The 23,452-nt window shown below is 37.6% G+C and overlaps 1 protein-coding gene across 7 annotated transcripts in view; it reads left to right on the top strand.

Moving 5' to 3' along the window:
* The window catches only part of LOC127063664 (AF4/FMR2 family member 4), a 153,099-nt gene that overhangs the window by 30,279 nt on the left and 99,368 nt on the right, over positions 1-23,452 (top strand). Inside the window, exon 1 of one of the 7 annotated variants that reach the window (XM_050993671.1) lies at positions 5,009-8,458. The exons of the other annotated variants lie outside the window; for them this stretch is intronic. Within the exon in view, the coding sequence (XP_050849628.1) occupies positions 8,445-8,458 (14 nt within the window). The 5' untranslated portion in view covers positions 5,009-8,444. Of the gene's footprint in view, positions 1-5,008; positions 8,459-23,452 lie in introns of those variants that run through there. 7 annotated transcript variants of the gene reach the window in all.

Genomic DNA, 23,452 nt, shown 5'->3' with positions numbered 1-23,452 from the left:
CTACTTGCAGGCTTCGTTAGTGCCGTGAGAAATTTTTCTTCTACGAGAGAGTAATAATATAGCTTAATTGGAGTAACTGAGAGAGAAAGAGGGAAACTCGTACTCCTGCACTATGTATAGGTGTGTATATATATAAACATATATATATATATATTTATATAGGTGTGTATATGTATGTACGTGTGCATGTATATATATATATATACACAAGTGTGTGTGTGTATGTAGTTATAGCGGCGTTAGCTATGTACTTATACTTCCTATTACATGGTAATCGAGTCGCGTAACGAGAATGAACGTCCCACATTATCTAACTTAATTTCCTTTCCTTTGACCAGTCCGTTATCGCGTCTCTATTGGCTCCGCAATGTCGCATTTATCGTAGCGCGGAATAAATAAAGGCTAATCGATTAACGGCCAACACCGACCGATAACTCGGGTTTTAATATCATTGCGTTATCAAGACGGTTGCGTTCGATCTCGAAAGAGTTCGATAACGATCGGAGGAGTTGGTTATATCATTCTCTTCGTGCTTATCTCCCACGATTTTTGTCGGATCATTGATTTGAATCTTCAACCTCTTTGAAAATGATAAGTAAGTATATATATATATACGCGTATTATAAACATGTGTATATGTGTGTATATATATATATATATATATATATATATATATATATATATATATATATATATATGTATAATAGTACAAAGCTATAATGCAACACGTTGAATCTTTCTTCAAATACTTTCAAACGTCATTACATGTTCCACGTGTTATAGTTTCGTTCGTAAATAATTACAGATACGATTAGAAGAAATCCTAAATGCCATAAGCTATCGATTTTATGGCCAATGACAAATCGGAGGAAACACGATTCTCAATTTGTTATAATTTAAATAAAATTCTCTCTCGTAAACGTGATATAATAACGAGTAAAACTATTCTCGTTTTAAATTGATAAGTATACATTTAATTTATTTGATCTCGGTAATACTCGGGCGACAATCCTAGGAAAGGGTAATCGAGAGAAAAAGTAGTGAAAAGTAGGTATATTATACCCACGCGCATTATCGTCGGTTCGCGACGTACGCGTTCTTTGACGGCATGGTTCCATTAATTGCTTAGCCGCGTATATCGAAGTAATATTATCGATAGTGTCTCGAGACGACGCACGGTGAGTGAGAGTAGGTGGGGAAGGATGAAGAGGGTGTGAAGAAGGTAAAGAGGGTGAAGGGGGTGAGATGGGATGGGGTGAAGTGGGGTGCGGTTGCGACGAGACGAGAAAGCTACGATGGATATGGAACGAAGGAAGCAACGGTTGAACCAACAGGGGTAGAGGGTCGAGGCTGGTTGGAAGGGGTGCTTGAGGTGTGGATTCATGGGTTACGCTCGACGGCTTCTGACGTCACGAGGCTTGTACGCAAGCCTACTACTACTGTTACTACTACTACTACTATTACCACCACCACCACACCACCATCTTTTCAGCAATAACAGCGGTACCACCACCACCAGTAGCATCAGCGCCACCACCACACTACAATCAATCCCCTCCATCGAGTATAGCTCTTTAGCATAGACGGTGTCGGACGATGTACCAATACTGCACGCCGATGCCACGGTCACTACTACTATTACTCCTATTACTACTACTACTACTACTACTACTATTACTACTACTACTAGCAGAACTACTACTACTGTACTCTTACTATTATGAGTTAGCAACGGTAATGTTAGCAGGCCTATAACGTTGAACCACCCCCACCACTATCGATACTGTTCCTCATTGCTGCAGTACAGGCAACATGATCACCACCATCACATTGTCATTCCTACGATATCCAGAGTATGAGTTTGTCGTTTCTAACTCGACACGGCCATGATTAGAGCGTATACATTTAACTTGCTATTTTGGTTTGCCCAGGTGTTTCTTTCTCTTTTCTTCTCGCTTTCACTTACTCATTTCCTTCCATCCTCTTCGTCTCTTTCTCTCTCTCTCTCTTTCTCTCATGATTTACGTGCTTTCTTGTTTTCGTCTTATCTCTATCAACTCAGTCGCCACCCTTAGTCGCCTTTCATCTCCTACTTCTTCTCTAACAAACCAGCCAGGTGCTCGCTCGATTATAGCAAAAGTGTTGTCTCGGAGGAAGAAAGAAGTGTGTGTATGTATGAGAGAGAAAGAGAACGAGAAAGAGTGAGAGAGAGAGAGAGAGAGGGTAACGTGAGCAAAGGAGAAAAACAGAAAGAGAGAGAAAGAGAGAGGCGCAATACCTAATCCTCCCTTCGTTGGCCCACGCTCGGCAGGAAATCAATAGAGAGGGATTCTCTCTCTCTCTCTCTCTCTCTGTCCCTGTCTTGTTCTATCTTCGTCCCTCTCTCTCTCTCTCTCTCTCTCTCTCTCTCTCTCTCTCTCTCTCTCTCTCTTTTGCTATATCTTCGTCGTTGCTCCTTTCTCTTTTTCTACTAGCCGCAGAGCATGGGTCGGTCAAAGAAGCTGAGAAAAAGGCCATGCTCTTTACCTTCTCTTACTTCTCTCTCTCTCTCTCTCTCTCTCTCTCTCTCTCTCTCTCTATCTCTCTATCTCTATCTCTTCATCTCTTCATCTCTTTACCTCTCTCTCTCTTTTTCTAGTTCTTCTCGTCTCTTATTCATCTCCCCCCATTCTTCTTTTCTCTTATATTCGCCCACTGTCGCTCTCGACTCCTCGACTTTTCCTTTAGCGCCGGATTCGAATCGTCTCGCTTACGATCGAGAAAGAAAAGGGCATGAGTGAGAAAGGTTTTATTTCCTGATTAAGACCGTGATAACGACGAAGACGTTTTTCCTTTTCTCTTTCTCTTTCTCTTCCCTTGTTATCATGCATTCCAATCGAGTCAATTGGAACATTTGCCTTTTTCGATGTCAAGGTAACTGGAGCATACGGTTATCGATCGAATTACCAAGCGTTAGAGAATGTAATGGATTTCGATGCTAACAATAAGAAGAAGAAGAAAAAGAGGAAGACAAAAAAAGAAGAAGTAGAAGAAGAAAATGAAGAATACGAAGAGAACGGAAAGAGAAAGGGGAGAAGAAAAGAGCTCTCGCAGAGTGCTAGAGCGATAAGAGAGAAAGAGAGAAAGAGGGGGGGTTTTAAAACGAGTCAGGTAGGTTCTCGTCAATAGGGTCTCGTTTTCCAACCGAGCCACCGACCGGCTGCCCTTTAAACCATTACGTAGAATTTAGGGACTCCGTAGTTCGTTGAAGCGTACTTCGTCGTTGTTCTCTTCACGACCCTCATTTTGCGTTCGCGCAAAGAAATATTACACATGGAATATTATTTCGACCGATTCTTTTTTCTTCTTTTCTCTCTCTTTTTTTTTTTTAAAGGAATTTATCTGTTATATCTTTTATCTCGTTCAGATTTATTTCGTACTTTTGATCCCGTTCGACAAGTGTCGCGAATATTCGGAGAGATATTCGATTAGGATATCGAGTGATAGAGAAGGGGGTGAGGATCGATCAATGAAACGCATCTGTCTCTCTTTCTCTCTCTCTCTCTCTCTCTCACATACACACACGCGCAAGCAAATTCTCCCTCTCAGTCAGTGCGTGGGCTCTTTGGAGTAAACGTTACGTCAGTGGGCGTCGCGTGACGTAGCGGAAGTCGTGCGTCACCGGTGATGTAAAGTAACGGGCGGAAGAGAAGGAGAAAGGGTGGGGGAGGAGGAACGTCCGAAAGAGGCCATTGACGAGAACGAGCGAGCGAGCGAGAGAGGGAGAGAGGACTTGTTGCATGTCCTTTTCCAGCCGGCAATCTTTACAATCGTCGACATCATACAAAATTTTGTCCACTCCCTTGATTGGATTTTACGGGATTATGATTTCAAAAGCCCCGAATCGAAAACTGACGGATAAAGAGCCAGAGGGAGGAGATAGAGAGAGGGTGAGATAGAGGGAGAGAGATAGAGATAGGGATATAGTAGGAAGCATCGTAAAAACGTGTCCGCGCATATTTTCATCGAGGGCGCGAGTACTTGTTGCATATCCGTTTGCGCATGTGTCGTCTTCTTTTAAGATTCCCCGTTAGTGGCTCGAAGAAATGAGGGAAAATTCTTGGAGGTGAATCTCTTCGTCTATGAGAAATTTAACGTAACCAATAGGTAATCGTAGGTAGGGTATACGCGCTTGTTACGATTACTTCGAAACTGAAAATCTTTAAGGGGTAAGATGGAGAGATAAAAGAAAAAGTGTTAGCGAAATAGAGAGAAACACGGGAGTGGTTTTTCACGAATCCTTGGAGATTCTCTTTCCCTTGGATTTTCTCAAACAGCTGCCGCTTCTTCGTTTAATCAAGACAACCTACCCTGTTATATTAGCAGTCTCGATCTAGCAGCTCGTGGCGGCTCGTTAATTAGCAATTTGCTTTCTCGTTGTAAAGGCGAACGGTAACATCGCTTGCATAATCTCTCTTCCTCTCTCTCCCTTTTTATCGCGTGCTCTTCTGGATGGCGAAATGAAGGAGGGAGGGAGGGTGGGAGTGAGTTAGGAGGGGAAATGAGGAGGGAGGAAAGAGTAGCGAGGCAGACAGCAGCGGTGTCGTTTAAAACTCCGGATAGTTCTTCGTAATCTGGCACGTTTCCCGAGCTCGTTATTTTCTAGCGAACGTATGCTCTTTTGTAAATTCGTCTAGTCGTTAGACGACGGCAATGATCTTGTTTCAACCCCCCTGCCCTTCTCTCTTTTTTCTCTCTCTTTTTCTTTTATCTTTCCCCCTCTTTCCTTTTTTTTTGCTTAACGAGCACAAGGCATGATGTTTAAGAGTGTACACGCGCGACACCGTATGTCGATTTCCCCAACCCTTCTTCCGACACGTCCAACGGAATCTACTGGGCCACGAGGCTTATCGCGGAACGAAGACCGCAATCGCGATTTTTATATTTCCTGTTTTTTCCTCTTGTTCTTCCCTTTTTTTTTCATTTTTTCTTCTTTTTTTTTTCTTTTTTCGAGTGCGGTCATGGCAAACCATAAAGTATCATAATATATCATTTTCATGGTGCGTCGTTTCACGTCCACACCTCGCCCCGATAGACGGTTAACGCGAATCACCATTTTTATCTTCGCATCCTTATTAAAAAGATACCAACAAAAGTTGGTATGTATGTATATATATATATACTGTGTATATGCACGTATGCACGTAGATACGAGGACGTACATGCACATATATATATTTATATATATATATATTTATATATGTATATATAAGTTCTCGAGCAGGCAGGACGACCTACTTTAAACGCGCTTTACGAAACTACGATAGAAAGTCCGTTGTCGTTCGTGACGCTTGAAAGTGACGTCGGTTTGGACGTCACTCGCGTGTGACAAGAAAAAGTTAAAGAGGATCCTTTCGAAGATCAATTAGTTCCTTTTTCTCGGATGTCTATCGTTCTCGCTGAAAGAGAAAAAAAAACCAATAGAAAATAACGTAGAAAGAAGAAAGAAGAAAAAAGAAAAAAAAAAATGGCAACGAAAAAGAAGAAACGAGTTGAGGACGGCCATCTTCTATTATCGCGGTCGGTAAGGTAGATCCCCTTTTGAAAATTTACCGCTCTTATTTTTTTATCCGCGAGATGTCGACAGTCGCGGCAGGTGCGTTCGACCAATAGGCTCTCTCTATACGGCTTCACCCCCTTCGCCCCCTTTGGCGTCTTTGGTACGGCCACACTGGCGCCCCCCCTCCCGCCGCCCGTCGTCGCGGCTCGGTTCGCCGCCGTCGATCGGCGCTCAGCCGACAGTGGCACGGACAGTGATCGCAATATGGCTTCCGCCAGCGCTAGTAAGTGAGAGTACCGTCGAAAGGTGATAACGGACATGGTGGGATTTCGAAGGGTGCGCGGGTCTTTGCGCGCGTGCAATTGACCGGCATTTTTCGTCGCCGTCGTCGTCGTCTTCTTCGTAATCGTTGTCGTCGAGTTTTTCGGTGAAACACGTACCTTTTCGAGAAGACTTAACGGCGAATCTCGTGCTTACGCGCTTGTTAGAAAGTAGCAACGGGTGGAAGTAGTAGAGAAGGAGAAGAAGAAGAAGAAGAAGAAGAAGAAGAAGAAGAAGTAGTAGTAGTAGTAAAGAAAAACGAAGAAGTTAGAAAGATAAAGATAAAGAGAAAGAAAGGATCGAATAAATACATAAGTAAATAAATAAATAAATAAATACATAAATAAGTAAATAAATAAGTAAGTAAATAAATGAAAGAGTGGCGCTCTGTTTAACTGAAAGAATCGTTGGCGGAGAAAAGAGTGCTGTAAGAAATAAGAAGTGGTCGAAGGAAAAGAAAAGAGAACCCAGTCGATTCGTTGCGCGAGAGAGACAGAGATAGAGAGACATAGAGAAGGAGAGCGAGAGAGAGAGAGAGAGAGAACGTCGTTCGTTCGTTCTCGGTGTGTTTTGTCTCTCTCTCTCCCTCCCGCGACGGGACGAGCGAAGGAGGGAGGGAGAAGGAGCGAGAGAGCAAGAGAGAGAAAGAGAGCGGGCGCGCGCGCGCGCGCGCGCTCTCACCTCCTCTTGTACGGTACGGTTCTCGAGTAGTGAAACCGTGGGCCGATTATGATGCTCGTGTGTTTTGTGCCAGTGGTTATGTTTTTGGCGATGGTGGGGATGGGACTGCTGACAGAGGTGGTCCTAATGTTCCTGGGACACACGCTCATATATATTTCAAATTAAACCGGCAAAAATATTTTTTAATAATCTTTACATATATACGAAGAACACGTTTACGTACTCGTCAACGAAGAAAAGGTCAGTTAAAACAGAGAGAGGGAGAGAGACAGAGAGAGAGAGAGAGAGAGAGAAGAAGATAGAAAGGAAGGAAGAAAGAGAGGGGTTATGTACACGGAGAATCGTGACAGGAAATTCGGTATTCGATGAAAGAACGAATCCTATGTGTCTGGCACGACATGTCACACGTTATCAATTACTAAAAGGGCCACGTTATTTTCGACGCTCGCGATTAAGAAGAATACAAAGTCCAGTTTTCCTGTCCCCTTCTTCCTCTACCTCTCCCTCGCGCCTATTTCTCTTTTAACAGTTAACGGTTAAACGAAGGAATTTGGATTAACGTCATCGTTGCACGTTCGTTAAAAACGCTAGAAACGAAACGTTTCTTCTTTTTTTTTTTTACTTTTTCTTTTTTTCCCTTATTTTCTCGTATCCGAAACCCCCGTCCTCGATCATCGTGTGTGTCTCTTCTCTCCTCTCCTCTCCTCTCCGTTCGTACGTTTCGAAAAAGGGGAGTCGACACGCGCTTGTAAAAGCTTTCGTGTTAGAGAGAGTGAGAGAGAAGGAAAGAAAGAAAGAAAGAAAGAAAGAAAGAAAGAAAGAAAGAGAGAGAGAGAGAAAGAGAAAGAGAAAGAGAGAGACCCCGTGTAGATGCGAATGCGTGACACGCTTCGTTTGTCGTGTTCGTGGCCAAGCGCGCGTGTTTGTGTGAAATATCGGAAAGAGAGACGTACGTATCCGCCGCCGTGGCGGTGAGCAGCCAGTGAAAAAGAAGGAGAGCAACGCGCGCACGAAGAGAGAAAAAGAGAGAGTGAGAGAGAGAAGCACACGGCGACGTTTACACGCAGGGAGAGAAACTGAGAGAAAGAATAAGAGAGACGGAGAGAGGGCGAGTGAAGAGTGAAGAGTGAAGAGTGAAGAGAGAAAGAGAGAGAGAGAGAGAGAGAGAGAGAGAGAGAAGAGACGACGAAGAAGAGGCAAACGAGCGAGCCGAGGCGACGTTGCCAGAGTTTTCCTTCTCTCGTTCCCCGCTGTCGTCTCTCCCTCGTGTTCATCCCGAGAAAAGAGAAGAAAAGGGTCCGTGAAAGTGTCTGAGAAAAAAATAGAAAGAAAGAGAGAGAGAGAGAGAGAGAAAGGAATAAGTAAATTAATGAATAAATAAGTAAATAAAGAAAAAAATAAATAGATCGAGGGGGAGACAGATAGGTAAACAGACGAATAGATAGATAGATAGATAGATAGATAGATAGATAGAGAACGAGAGAGAGACAGGAGAGAAAGAGAAAGAGAGAGTGTGAGAGAGAGAGAGAAAGAAAAAAGTTTGTCGCGTAAAAGTGGATCTAGGGAATTTTTCCGATCCATCTAGGGAGATATTCGTCGATTCGAATCGGCAGCAGCAAGTTTAGTTCCACTCTCGGCGCGCCGATTATACACGGATGCCATGAGACCTGCTGCTGCTGCTGTTGCTGTTGCTGTTGCTACTACTACTACTACTACTATTACTATTACTAGTATTACTAATATTGCTACTACTGCTTCTACTACTACTACTACTACTACTACTACTACTACTACTACTACTACTTCTGTTAGTACTACTACTTCTACTACTATTACTGCTACTACTACGTCAACGTATCACCGAGACACGTGACAGGCCGAGTTAGAGTACGCTCGACGAGTCATGAAGAAGCCACGGTAAGAAATAATCCTTTTCTTCTATTCTTTAATCTGTTGTTAAACCCAACGCTAACCGAAAGTCTAAAAACTATAAGTAAAAACTCTCGAGACATCTTGTCGGTTGAAATTACTTGAAAAATGAAAAGAATAGATACGAAAAAGAATCAGTAAAAATGTAAGATGAAGTGAAGTGAAATGAAGTAAAATAAAATAGAATACAAAGGAAAAGAATATCAACGGTGATAATAATAACAATAATAATAATGATGAGGATGATAATAACAACAACAACAATCATAACATAATAACAATAATAATAATAATGAAAAATAAAAAATATGGTAAATTTCGAGCGACAAGATGTCAGGTGTGTCGCGTTCGTCCAGGAGTTAAGGGAGCAGACAATTTTTCTCACGGGGGATGTGCCTTTGAGCGAGCGAGACCAACGTGTATAAGAGAAAGAGAAAGAGGGAGGGCGAGGGAGAGAGAGGAAGGAAGGGTGGGAGGGAGAGGGAGGGAGGGAGGGAGAGGGAGGGAGGGAGGGAGAGGGAAGGAAGAAGGGTTTCGAAGGCTACGCCAGCGAGAGCACCATATGACGCTGACGTTGGTGGTCGAAGCGACGCGATGATCGGCAAAGGGAGGCGAGGGGTATGACTCACAGAAGATCGACGCCTTGTTTATTGATCTTGACGGTGAGAAAGAGAGACAGAGTGAGAGAGAGAGAGAGAAAGAGAGAGAGGGTGTGAGAGAGAAAGAGAGAGTCGAGCTGCTAATTGTTATGTCAGCGTTTTACACCGATTCGCTTCCGATTGAAAATAATGGAGAGAGAAAGAGAGAACGAGAAAAAAAAAAGTATGAGAAAATAAAGACCAAGTGAAGTGGTACTTAATCAATCTCATCGTAAAAAGATACGCTTTCTTTCGACTATTTTTTCTTTTGTCTTTTTTTCTTTTTTTGTTTCGTTCTTTAATATTAAGCCACGACACGTCTTCATCGTTTTCATTTCTTTCGTATCTTATCTTTCCTTAAAACGAGACTCGCCACTGTGTCTTTGACTCGAATGTGTCATACGTCATTGCTTTGTTTTTACGAGGGGAACTTTCAAAACAATTTGCTTCTTTTTCTTATTAGTTTCGCTTGCTTTGTTCGCTGATATATATTTATAAAAGATATATATATATATATATATATATATTCATATTCGTATATATTCATTATATAGAACATTTATATCAAATTCAATCAAGTATAATAGATAACGTTTGATCAGCTTAATATATATATATATTACGATAATAAATGATTAACGAAGTATTAATTATTCGCTTATTTTATTAATCGATATGCCAGTATATAAGCAACATTCATATTAGCGAGATAAAATAGATCGTTTTTAAAAGACAAAAAAGAGAGAGACAGGGATAAAGGGTTCGTCGAGAGTTAATCGAATCGTGTCACGAATATTTTTTTCCGAGCCAATCGAGACGAAGGAGAAGGCGGACGAAGGAATGAATCGTCTTTGACATTTTGTCTCCGCGCGAAGTGTCGAAGATAGGAGCCCGTTTGGAATCCGAGGGTCGAACTCGAGGAGAGATGAGAACGCTCCAAATACTTTCGGCTGACTCGACGACGACGACGACGACGACGACGAACGAGTAAGAGAAGGACGAAGAAGAAGAGAAGGGGGAAGGAGATGGAAGAAGACGATGAGAAGGAGCAGGAGGAGGAGGAGGAGGAGGAGGGGTAGGTTAAGGAGAGAAGACGAAGACGAAGACGAAGACGAAGACGAAGACGAAGACGAAGACGAAGACGAAGACGAAGACGAAGACGAAGACGAAGACGAAGACGAAGACGAAGACGAAGACGAAGACGAAGACGAAGACGAAGACGAAGACGAAGACGAAGACGTCGTCGACATTGGCGTTGCGTAGGTCGCTGAATTAAGAGTGAGAGACTCTCGGCGACGTAGCGGAGGAAAAAGGATGAAGAAGATCAGCAGTGAAAAGAAATCTTAAGATGAGGAGAGAAGAGGAAGAAGAAGAAGAAGTGGGATGAGAGAAGAAATCTGCTGCACGGCTTTCGTCTCAGATTTAGCAAATATTTTATTACTATAACTTTGTTGTGTCTTTTTTCTCTTTCTTTTTTCCTATCTTTCTTTCTTTTCTTTTTCTTTTCTTTTCGTTAAACTCGCTCGCAAAAAAGAATAAAATCTATTTTGTATGAACGTAGGTATTTGCTTCGAAGGAAATAGATACGTACACTGTGCGTTTGAAACGTTAATGAACCGTAGTATATGCAGAAAATTGATAAAGGAAATAAATGAAACGCAAGGGATAATAAAAAGAAAGTTCATTTCGAAATTTTCTTGTGAAAATATAAGGAAATCGTTTGTTGTTATTTAAGATAAGTAAATTCCTCGCTTTATCACGACATTTTTCTTATGTACGTTTAGTTGATGTTTATATCAAAGGATTATTTATATCGAAGAGATTATCGATTAACATACTCGATAGCGATGTTCTTTCATTGGTAATAAAGATCCATTTGTATTCAATCGTTTGGAAAAATATGTTAGGAACGTCTCGTGTTCTTGGCTCTTCTGTCTCGTAAAATCTTTCTCCATTAAGCGAATCTCACCGAGTATTGTTTGAATTACGTTCGAAGAAGAGATAAAATGATACAACGAACGTATTCACTTACTTACTTACTTACTTACTTACTTACTTACTTACTTATTTACTTACTTACTTACTTACTTACTTATAAACGAACGAACAAATGAACGAACGAATCATCGCATCGCATCGCCTCGCCTCGCCTCGCATCGCATCGCATCGCATCGCATCGCATTGCATCGCAATCGCATCGCAATCGCATCGCAATTGCATCGCAATTGCATCGTAGCACCATATCTTGCAACATAATTGAGAATTTCAACTTCGTTGCTTCTCGAACGCTTTGCGAGCGGAATCGATAATACTCATTCGTCTTATCTAATCGTTGCTAACACGGTTCCAGAACTTAACTTGAAACTTGAATTTCGAAATAGGATTCGATGTATTTATCGGTTGATCGTCTTTCGTAAAACTGTAGTTATTGATGGATCAGTGCTAAAATGGTTTTAGCTTTTGATACCCTATAGCTATGATTAATAAGTAGTAGCTGTATATATCAATGAACATACAAAGCTTTATGAATTACCCATATATAGATATGAAAGAGAAAGTCAAATAAAAAGGAATGTAAAAAAATATATATGTTTATGTTAAATATTTATATTGAAATATATATATATTTTTTATATATGTATACATTCATATGTATATGTGTACACATACATACATGTACACACACACACATATATTTTTTTTTTCACAGATCAATGATCATTTTGATATATCGAATAAAGTTAAATAAACATGGATGATATCGTTATGATTCGGATGAGTGTTATTTCATTTTAAAACGTACGATCTGAAACCAAAAAAAAAAAATCTATCATAGATAGATAAATAAGAGAGAGGCATCCTATATTTAATTACTTCGATATTTGACAAGATTACATACCTATATAAAATTAATACAGAATCTGCAGTTTTAAAAACAGTTCTCTCGTGGATTCGAGTAAATATTATTGCAAGGAGAAAGACAGAAACGGAGATAGAAAAAGAAAGAGAGAGAGAAAAAAATAGAGAGAGAGAGAGATTATCGATAGACATCGCAACATTCGCGTCCATAATAACCGCGGAGGAATAATAATAATAATAATAATAATTAATAATAATAATAATAATAATAATAATAATAACAATAACAATAATAATAATAATATTAATAATAATAAATAACAAAGATAAAAAGTAAAGATAGGAAAATTAGACGTATCTAAAGAAAAGGAAAAAAAAAATTAGATAGATAAATAAATAAATATGAGATAGGCAAAGAGATCAGTTAACTACTATATAAAGTTTTTCTCGATCCTGTGAATATAACTGCGATGGATTATTTGCTAGCATCGTTTTACGTATTTACTTATCTTATATAGCGTTGATGTAAATAATTGAATTCGTGTTCGCCGTTTGAAGGAAATGGATGAGGGAGCGAGCTCGCATTGGAAAAATAATCGGAGAAAAATAAATTAATGAATGAGCGACAGAAACAGGCAGACAAATAGACAGACAGACGGGTAGACAAACCGACTGGTATATAAAAAAAAAAAAAAGAAAAGAAAAGAAAAAAAAAGAAAAAAAAGTTGGAAAATAAAAAGAGAAGAAATTAAAATCAGTTTTTGAACGCTTACAGAAAATGGAAATAACCGAGACAGGAGACTTCTTGTAACCGTATACATTTGAACGTAGATAGAAGGACGATGAACGGCAACGATAAGTACCTTCGCGAGATTCCACTCGAGATTTTAACGACATAAATGCGAGCGTATAAACCGCCTACGCGATTAACGCGTCTTAACGCTTAATTTATTCCCTCGGCCTTGTCTCTACGAATAATGGATTATCTTCTTAGCAAAACATACTCTTGTCGTTTCTCTCTCTCTCTCTCTCTCTCTCTCTCTCTCTCTCTCTCTCTCTCTCTCTCTCTCTCTCTCTCTTTCTCTCTCTTTCCTTCCTTCCATCTTTTTCTCTCTTAAACATTTCGAATTAAAATTTGTTTTAGTTAATGCATTCTTTTTTCTCTTCGGTCAAGTTTAATGTATATAAACGTTGATACGTTTGTTTTCAGATTAAAGACTTATTCCATTATCTATCTATTATTCTTATTTCCATTGCTTATGTTCTATCAACATTGTAATATTGTACTTAAATAGTTTCTCTATATTCATTTTCCTTTCGTTCAATGTGCATTTTATTTCCTATTACATAAAATATTCAATATCAATTAGCGAAAGGATATCTCTTGACGTTAATTATTGATGCGAATTAAAAACGGACATTAAAATTACACTACACCAATGTTAAAGGATTACATTGTTTTCTTTCGATTAAACAAAACGAACGACACGAATCTTTCTCGCGGCTTTTATCGACGATTAAAGCATCGAGCTGAAGGAAACGCCGATAATTCGATAAGTCGATTGCGAGCGGAAGAAAAAAGATGGTTTATTCTTATCTGTCAGATAAGACACTATATGTGATAGAGGCAGCAAGAGAGAGAAGAGAGAGAGAGAGAGAGAGAGAGAGAGAGAGAGAGAGAGAGAGAGAGAGAGAGAGAGAGAGAGAGAGAGAGAGAGAGAGAGAGAGAGAGAGAGAGAGAGAGAGAGAGATAAATATACTTTGCGTATATACGTGCATTTAATTACGTATAATAGTCTGTATATGTGGATGTATCTATATGTGTATATGTATACATATAAAATTCTAAAAAAGAATGAATCGTAATTTTATGACGTATATAAGTTCCATCGTATTGATATTACCGTGCACGTAATTCGTACACACCTAAGATAATTTTCCAGTTGTTAGAAGAGAGACGGGCGAGAAAGACAGAGATAGAGATAGAGAGAGAAAGAAAATACAGGAGAAGATAGAAGCGAAACTATTTATAACTATACATCACTCGTAACAAAGTGTTATGCGTGCGTGTGCGTGTGCGTGTTCGTGCGCGTGTGCGCGTTCGTGTTCGTGTTCGTGTTCGTGTTCGTGATCGTGTGCGCACGAGACAAGACAACTACGACGAAGCAGAGGATGATTTCGTAATCACTTGAAAATAGTTCTTTTCTCGTAATCTCGATTCTCGTAATAGCATCTACTGTAACACCCACCATTGTTTTTCGTGATACTTGAGAGTTTATCGTCCGGTATTACGTGTTGTACCTTCTGATTTTTATTAATGTTTGTATTGCAACGATCTATGGTATACGAGGATCGATTGATCGATCGATAGGACCGTTGATTTTATTATAAATCGATTTCTTTTTGTCTCTGTCTTTTTTTCCTTTTTCTTTTTAGACTTTTATTGCGATAGTATCGATATTTCGAATATCAATCGTTAAAATCGTAAATTTTACAATATTATTTCTTTCTCTCTTTCTTTTAAGTGTTCTATAGGATGTATGGAATTCTTCGAAACGTTCGAAGTATGCGACAAATTCAAGAATGCAGTCTTGAGAAAATAAACTATGCAGAAAATGAGGAGTATTCTGCGCCAGATATCACCGGTCCGTCCTTTCTTTTAACTCACTTCACTGATTTTCTCTTTGTTTTAAGATAACTAAAAGAACTAGAAATACGAGAAAAATTAAAACCCCCATACGTATATATATATATATAACTGATTAATCCGAAGAGATTTTAAGTTATTACTCGGAGATTATTTGTAACTAATATTACGAGTGTTTTCGCTCAATGGGTTTTTCTTTCTTAATCGTTCGCATTTTAACAATTCTACTAGTAAATCCATGTATTAATTTATCTTATTTTTATTATTATTTGTTCGCGTGTCGTTTACGATCTTGCATATATTTACAATGTACATATTTACGTATGTGCATAACTAATATCTGGAACATTAGAAAGTTTCGATATCAGAGCGTCTTAATTATATATAAAATCACGATCTAGTTAAATGCTAAGAGAGATAAAAATAAAGATAAAAATAGACAGACAGGCAGACAGAGAGAGAGAGAGAAAGAGAGGAAAGCAATGCGCGAGAACTCGTACGAATTAATTACGTAAAGCGTAATAAATAAGAGGTTAATTCGTGTCGTTATCGGTGGTAGCAAAAGAGTGGTAGCAGTAGATGAGGTCGAGATCGGTTCGGTGTTATAAATTGTAACGTGGGATGAGAGAGAAAGAGAGAGAGAGAGAGAGAGAGAGTAAAAGAAAGTAAGAGAAACTGAGAGAGAGAGAGGGGGGGGGATAGAGAGGTTGGAATTTTTCCAAAGATAAAAAGCAGCTTACTATCTCGCGTTCGCAAATTAATGAAAGCGTTGGTGCACGCGTTACGAATCGTCGTAGTCACCGTCGTCGTCATCGTCGTCGCTAACGACTCTTCGACTCTTGTATCGCGTATCCTCGTTAACAGCTCGAAGAGAGAGAGAGAGAGAGAGAGAGAGAGAGAGGGGTGGAGAGGGAGACGTGCGAAAAAGAGGGGAGGGTCGTGAGATAGGAGAGGAAAATAATTATTGAAGTTTGGCTACTCGTTCGATGCGATATACTCAACGAATTCGTAATTCGCCGATATATGCCACGGAATACCTTCTGCGTGTTCAAGGAGAGAGAAAGAGAGAGAGAGAGAGAGAGAGAAACAGAGATAGAGTGAGATGGTGGGAGAGAGAGGGAAGAGGATATGTAGAGCACGAGCGCACACGCATTTCCGTGCGACTTGTAATGCGGCGTAACGCGCTTAGCAGCTCATGCTCGGCTATACGTCGAGTTTACCTGCCTTTGTATTTGCGAACACCCTGTCTCGTACGTAAACATGATTCGATCGTGAGCGAAAGCTATAGGGTAGAGTGCGATGGAATAAAGAGAGAGTGAGAGGGAGAGAGAGAGAGAAAAAAGTAGGAGAGCGGATTATAATGTCCGTTCTTCTGTACGTATGTAAATACTATTATCTCGAACGCGCTCAATTAATCCCGATTAATTCATTTTATATTCCTTTATATCGTTTTTCTTAGAGATTATAGATTATCCGATTATTTCGTTCGGATCATATATTAGAAATAAACACGACTGACGAATGAAATATTTTCCGTAAGTACGCACCAGCAACCATTGAGCGTCTCACTCTGTATGTGTGTTTGTGTGTGTGTTTTATCCTTTATGTTTCGCAAATCACTCGACACAAAGTAACCGAATAAACGAACTCGCTTTTCCATTTTTCAAACGAATTCTCTTTTTGTCTGCTTTTTCTTTCTCTTCTCTCTCTCTCTCTCTCTCTCTCTCTCTCTCTCTCTCTCTCTCTTTTCTCTTTACTTTCTTAACTCCTAACATCTTCTCATCTTTCTTTCGATCTTAGTTCAGCTTTTCTCTTCGTTCGATCTTCTCTTTCTCTTTCTTTTTCTCTTTCTCGTCCGATCTTCCCGATAGCCGAGCGATAAAGGCTGCGGCTGACAAGCCATTTTGATAAAGGCTAGCTAGCTTGACTGTCCGAACGTTGTTGGCCACCTCGTCCTTTGCAATTTCAGGAGCTCAAAGCCACTCCTCGATATACTCGAGCCGTTGGTTCGACGCGAAGAACGGAGATCCTGGCCAATCTGCCAGCTCGTTTCGCTTTTCCTTAGATCTACCTTCTCTCTTTCTCTTTCTCTCTTCGATGTCTAGATTCCAAATATTACACGGACGAGTTGAAGCGTTCATTCCGAAATGAAACTCTCGAATATCCCGGCGTTACGTTCATCTTATAAAGAGAAAGAGAGAGAGAGAGAGAGAGAGAGAGAGAGAGAGAAAGTAAGAAGAGAGAGTAAGAAAAAGAGAGAAAAGGAGATAAATAAATAAATAAATAAATAGATAGGTGTAACATCGTAAGAAAAGCGATAAAACCGAAAGTAGAACTTTATTGATTAGGAGAGAGAAGAAGAGTTCAAGAAAGAGAAAGGAATAGAGACAATCGAATGAATAAAAGAAACGAAAAGAGAGAGAAAGAGAGAGAGAGAGAGAGAGAGGAGAGAGAGGAGAGAGAGGAGAGAGAGGAGAGAGAGGAGAGAGAGAGAGAAAGAGAGAGAGAGAGAGAGAGAGAGACTGATGAATCTGAGTTTTTTAAAGCGTATTTTTCTTTTGAGTGAAATTCCATCGCGTCATTGAAACAGAGAACACGAAAGGTTTAGTGTCACGCAATATATAAAAGGAGAGCATCGTGTTGCTGTAATCGAAAAAAAAAGGATGCTCGAAAGGATCGAGAAAAGTAAGGGTAAAAAGGTATAATTAAACCAAATGGATAGAGATCGAAGACTGTCATTGATTGCTCGCGTGGGTCGCGTTTGTATGCGTGCGTGCGTGTGTGAGAGAGAGAGAGAGAGAGAGAGAGAGAGAGAGAGAGAGAGAGAGAGAGAGAGAGAAGGAAACGTATTCGCTATAAGGAAATATTGATTTCGTAGAACATTACACCACCGACAATTACGATATTTTATTTATTCCAGGCAAAGGTCTATAACTCTATCTTTTTCTCTCCCCCCTCTTTCTTTTGTTTCTTCCACCCTGCAGCCACAAGCATTGGTTCTTTTTTTCCTTTTTCTTTTTATTCCCTTTTTCCTATCTCTTTCTCTCTCTTTTTTTTGCCCTCGTCTTTGCACGACAATGTCGAGGGCAGCTTTCTCTCTCTCTCTCTCCCTCTTTCTCTCTCTCTCTCTCCCTCTCCCCCTCTCTCTCTTTCTTTCTCTTTCTTTCAGTCTGTTGCTCGTGTGTCTACATATCCACCCCTTACTCAAGCTTTTTCTCGATGCACATTGGCTGTGATCATCGGCGTTCGAAAGTTTCGCGACAAAGGGAGCGCAAAACGCGCCTCGCACTTTCCGCCGGTCGAGCCCTAAACGCGTGTTGTAAAAGACAAGGAGAAAGAGGAGGATGAGGATGAGGATGAGGTGGATGAAAAGTAGGAGAAATACGTCGAAGTAATTCTACGAGGGTAATATAACTTACCGTTGTTTCGCATCTGCCTTCGAAATGTTCTTAGAAAATGTAGAATTCTTTCTTCGGAGATGGCAATAAACCTTATCTTTGTTTCCCTTTCATTTCTTTCTTTTTCTCAATGTATTTTCTTTCGCTGCTTATATGGGCCGGTTTTTCCACCGAATTGCAAAATACGCAGCAGGTGTCCGAGTTCATTCTCCGTCGAATGCTATTGACTCGTGAAAATGTTTTCTCTGTAAAGGACGTTTCAAACAATTCTTATTAATTCCATATACGTTTTATTGTTATACATATTTTATTAAATATATATATTTTTTTTTTATTTATTCAGCGATTTGGCGATTCGTCGGAAATTTATGAGAATTGTTAGTAATCGACGATAAACGCGTACGTCGAGAAGGATAGAATTTTTCTAATTTATGAAAGTGTTTTAACAAAAAAGATAACGAAATGACGAGTTAGAGAAGATAAGAGAAAGGTTCTCAATACAAAAGGCAGGATATCTTTGTTCGAAAAGAGGGTTAATCCTTGGACCGTTGATAATAAAGTAATATTAATGTCACTACGATTAAGAAAAAGATGGGTATTAAAGATAAAGTATTAAAATAGAATCTAACAATTTTTCTCTTTCATTCTCATTTTCAATGAATTTAGTTTTAAAATGTAATATTTTTAATCTTACATGATCGTCGAAACAATTCTACATGCGTAATGAGAAACAAGCTTTTTCTCTGTCTCTCTTTCTTTTTTTTTCTCGATAAATCTCTCGCGAAATATTTACAAATTAATTTACGTATTTCGTTGAAAGAAATAATTCGAGAAATCGTGAAAAAAATTACGATAATAATAAATCAATTTACCGTGAAACGTTCTTGACATCGAAATTATTTAAAGCAGAGATAGGTAACTTATTCTTCGCCGCGAGCCATATGGTCCTTATCGTCGATCGATTCATTCACTCGTTATTTATGTAAGTTCACTAGTCACTGTTCGGTTATCCGTGAACCAGAAACAGAATCAAAAATCATCTCGGTGCGTCGCTCGAGGCAGAACGATGTCGAATAATGGGAGGGATTTCGTCTCCTTCTATTTTCTATTTAGATAGTAGGGTAGGTTGCATGCTGACCATTGGTTGGTCACAACTTTCTCATACTTTCAAACTTTTTTTTTTCAAATACATAAATCGATAGATTTTATTAAAATCTTCAAAATTAAAAAAACCAATTTTTTATAGAAATTAATTTCTATATCCACTGATTCTTAAAACAGGTAACAGGTGTATATTAAGAAATTAAAAAAAAAAAACAATCGTCGATTGTAAATAAAATAACTTTACGTGGACAAAAGCAAACGTGCTTAATTTTACCGTTACATGTTTTTCTTCAACTTCAAACGGCACAGCGCAGCTAGTTCTGCGCATAGTTAGTCCTAGTGGATTTCATCTAGGAGTAATTCTCTTCATTGTAATTGGCTGCATTGCTAGAACATTAGAGAAAGCAACCTTTGTAGTTACGAAAAGATAAAAGATGATACATCGATACTAGGATTGGTAAGGTGGGAAGGACGATTTTAAACGACTATCGCACAATTATTGTACGATGCGTTTTACTTTTCGAAAGAAAACGAGATAAAAATAAAATTGTTGTTTCTGCTAATCTCTCTCTTTCTCTCTTTCTCTCGCTCTTTCTCTTTCTTTTTTCTCTTTCTCTTTCTCGCTCAACACGCAAATATTTTTCCTTTCCGTTTTCTTTTTTTTTTCAATCGTTTTTTTTTCTTTTTGCTAAAGCGAAAAATGAGAAGGAAGAAAAAAGAAGAGAAAAAAGCGGAAATAAATGAAAAAATATCGTTCTTTTTGATTTTTCTCTTTTTGTTTGTCTATATGTATATATATCTCTGCGCGTGTATACGCGCGCACACACACACATACACAATCATAGATATATTTTTCTTTTTCTATTTTTCTCTTTAGCTTCCCTTTGTCTTTCTTTTTCTCTTTTTTTCTCGTTTCTCTTTATGCAACGACAATCCCAAAGAATAGCGAAGAGCCCAATAAATGCGAATATTTTTTTTCTTTCTTTTTCTCTGATTTTCTCTCTTTCTCTCTCTCTCTCTCTCTCTCTTTTTCTTTCTCTCTTTCTCTCTCTTTCCGGTTATTCCCTTTTGTGTCTTCTTGAAACATCTCGTGCGACGCGATGCATAATATTTTAATTGGAGAGAGGGCTCTGTTTAACTGTAAATAGGATTGATACTTAGGGAACACGTTTAATTATTATTACGTCGTGTCGCTGAAAAGCAATCGTAAACGAGGCTTCGACGAAAATTTTCATTTTTGTTCTACAAAGAAAAATATACTCTCAAAGAAAGAGAAGAGAGAAATCATGATGGAGGAAAATAAAAATGGAGGAAGTACGTACAAACGAATCTTGCAAAATTACAACGAGAAGTTTGCGATCAAATCGAATTGAAAGATTTCTTTTAACATTTGACCTTCGACTTCTTTCTTATCGACGAAGTTTGGTGTTTATCACGCGATTTTGTACAATATCAAACATTTTTAGAAATTTACGTATTTTAAAATTTTACGTATTTATATATATATATTTTTTTTCTATAGCGATGAGTCATTTATTTGTCAGGACTTCAAATTCACTTTCACATCCAGTATGACTAATAATATTTTTCTGTTTGTGTCTATTTGTTATATATTGTTGGGTACATAACAAGTATGACTTATAGATGCATAGATTTCAATCTCGACCATACTTGTTATACACCTTAAAAACATCATGATATTTTTATTGAATCAAACCGATCATCGATCGTTCGTCGCTTTCATTGAAGTTAAGAATTGATTAATCAACTAAAAAAATTTCATATCTTTTCTCATTAAATTATTTTTTCATGAGAATATTCGTAAAAGCAAAAAATAGTAAATGAATTTGATAAATATACGAATAGAGTATTTTTTTAAAAATATTTAAGCACGAATGAAGCTTGGAAAAAAATAAGAAAAAAAGAAAGAAGGAGAGAGCGAATAAAATGAAAAGGAATTTTCATTGTCATGCTTTTATCTTTAAATATTAAGGAAAGTAGCGATGCAAGGAGTTGTGAAAAGAAGATGAAAGATTTATTATTTCTTATAATTCATAATTTATGTAGATTCGCGAAAGAATCCGGATTCGAATCTTACGTTTTTTAAATTATTCAAGCCCTCTGTTGTTCTCAAATGTCTAATCGTTGATTTTTTAGAAATGAATGTGCACTCTCTAATAATTTGTTGTAAGAAATTTATAATGTTTTCTTTTTTTTCTTTCTTTTTTTTTCATTCCATTTAATTAACATGTTAACCGGGAAAATATTCGATTAGTTTACGTGGACGCGTAAAGGAATTTATTTCGATTAAAACTAATATGGCGCGTGTATGTATATGCGTGTGAATGTGGAGACAGGATATTTTTGATAAATTATTGCAATTATGGAACAAAGAATTTTGAAAAAAAAAATATATATATATTTTGATAAGTATAAAAAGATAACATACAAATTATTTATTTATTATTTATTTATTATTAACGCGAAAGAGGAGAATTTTTGATTAAGCTTTATTTTAGAATATTTAGAAAAATTGTTTACTCGCTCGTTTAAATCCTTATGTCCTTTCTCTACATTGACTATGTACTGTGACAGCCACGTTCTACCATTTATTTTAATTTACAAAAAGAACACTTTTCTTAAAGAATAATTTTCTTAAAGTCCAGGTAAGAAAGGGATTGTTCACGAAGTAGAGGTTCAGTTAATCCTATTTAATATTGTTATATTTTTGGAGGTAATAAAAATTTTTACTTGTTTTGTGTTAGACAATTTTTTTTTCATATTGTCTATATTCTATTGAGCAGTTTACCTGAAGTTTTGTTCGAAAATATTTCATGGAATACATATAAACAACATTGAAAAATCGACTTTGGCTTTAAAGTGAACTTTCTCTTTCGACAATTTATTTTTTTCTAATGGAAGATTTCTAAGACGTATTCTTCTCTGACTTAAGAACCTAACGGACCCGTCCAACGTAAACAATTTATTTATCTTACTTCAACAATTTATTTAATATTTCTTTCTAACAAGAAATAGAAAATTTCAAAATTCAAATTGAATTGTTAAATAAATAAAACAATTTTCAATTTATACGAAACGTTGTTAGTTTCAATATTTTTTTTATCAAATACTTTCACTTTTATTCGATCATTATAGACTAGATTTACAAAAAAAAAAGGGGGAAAAAGAAAATTATTGTCTTTGGAACTCGTTTGAGATAGAAAAGAAGAAAGAAAGAACGAATTCATTGTTTATATACGAATATATATTGTTTATACAATTTTTTATAGCAATTTTTAAATTTGTATTAACAACATTTGTTTATGCAATTTTGTTACCATTGTTAACAAGTCCACCGATATAGACGAAATAGAAAGAAAATTCCGTAGGAAGATGGGGGTGAGATGGGAGTGGAAGGAACGAAGAAAAATATTAAAAATAGACGAGTGAGGAGATAAACAAAGAAAAAGGATGAAGAAAGAGAAGAGTTTGAGGGCAACAGTTTGGCCGTATAAAATGTTTCCTTTTGCCATTATTGTCTTCGATTCGTTTATGTGTCTCTAGGTAATACATAAAAAGAAGAAGGATCCAAAGAAAAATATTTTTAATTTAAGGGTCACGTAATTCGTTTCGAGTAATAAATCTAAGTCACTGTACGTTTGGTTATCTGAATATTTTTTTCTAATATATACTTGCGAACAAAAAACATTAATCCCATATGTTTTCTCTCAAAATTTATTTTCTGCAATTTTCTTCGGTCCATCCGTCCACCTAATTCAGGTAGATATTACAAAAATAAGTTGTTTATGACTCTTCACGACTTTAACACGTGAATTAACAAATCCTTTTTGGGAAATTCCGACCTTCGTTCTGATTGGTGGAAATTTTCACCAATCAGGTACTTTGATAGCAACACTCTGCCAACAAGTTATTTGTTGGTCAATCGGTCAGTCAGTCTATCATCAGAAGTCCTAGCGAATAGTTGAAATTTGAAGATCCTAGTGAACAGTGAATAGGGAACAGTGAATAGTCTAATAGTCAATTAATATCAGATATAATAAATTTTCAAATTGATTAGTTAACATAGTTTCGGCATTTTACATACATACGTATCATTTTCTCAGTGAATTTTTTGTTTTTTCGTTTTTTTTTCCTTTGTGCTTTCTTTGCTTTTTTTTTCTTTTTTTTCTTCTTCTTTCTTCATCTCCTTATTTTTTCTTTGCATATAAAAAGTAAAAAAAAAAAAAAAAAAATAAAAAAAAAATATAAAAGTATTTAAAAATCTAAAAACGTTCGGTTTTATCTCTAAACTATTTTTCTAAAAAATATTTGCAAT

This window comes from Vespula vulgaris, chromosome 5 (genome assembly GCF_905475345.1).
Source record: "Vespula vulgaris chromosome 5, iyVesVulg1.1, whole genome shotgun sequence".
Lineage (NCBI taxonomy): Eukaryota > Metazoa > Arthropoda > Insecta > Hymenoptera > Vespidae > Vespula > Vespula vulgaris.
This window is presented reverse-complemented; position numbering and strand designations above follow the sequence as displayed.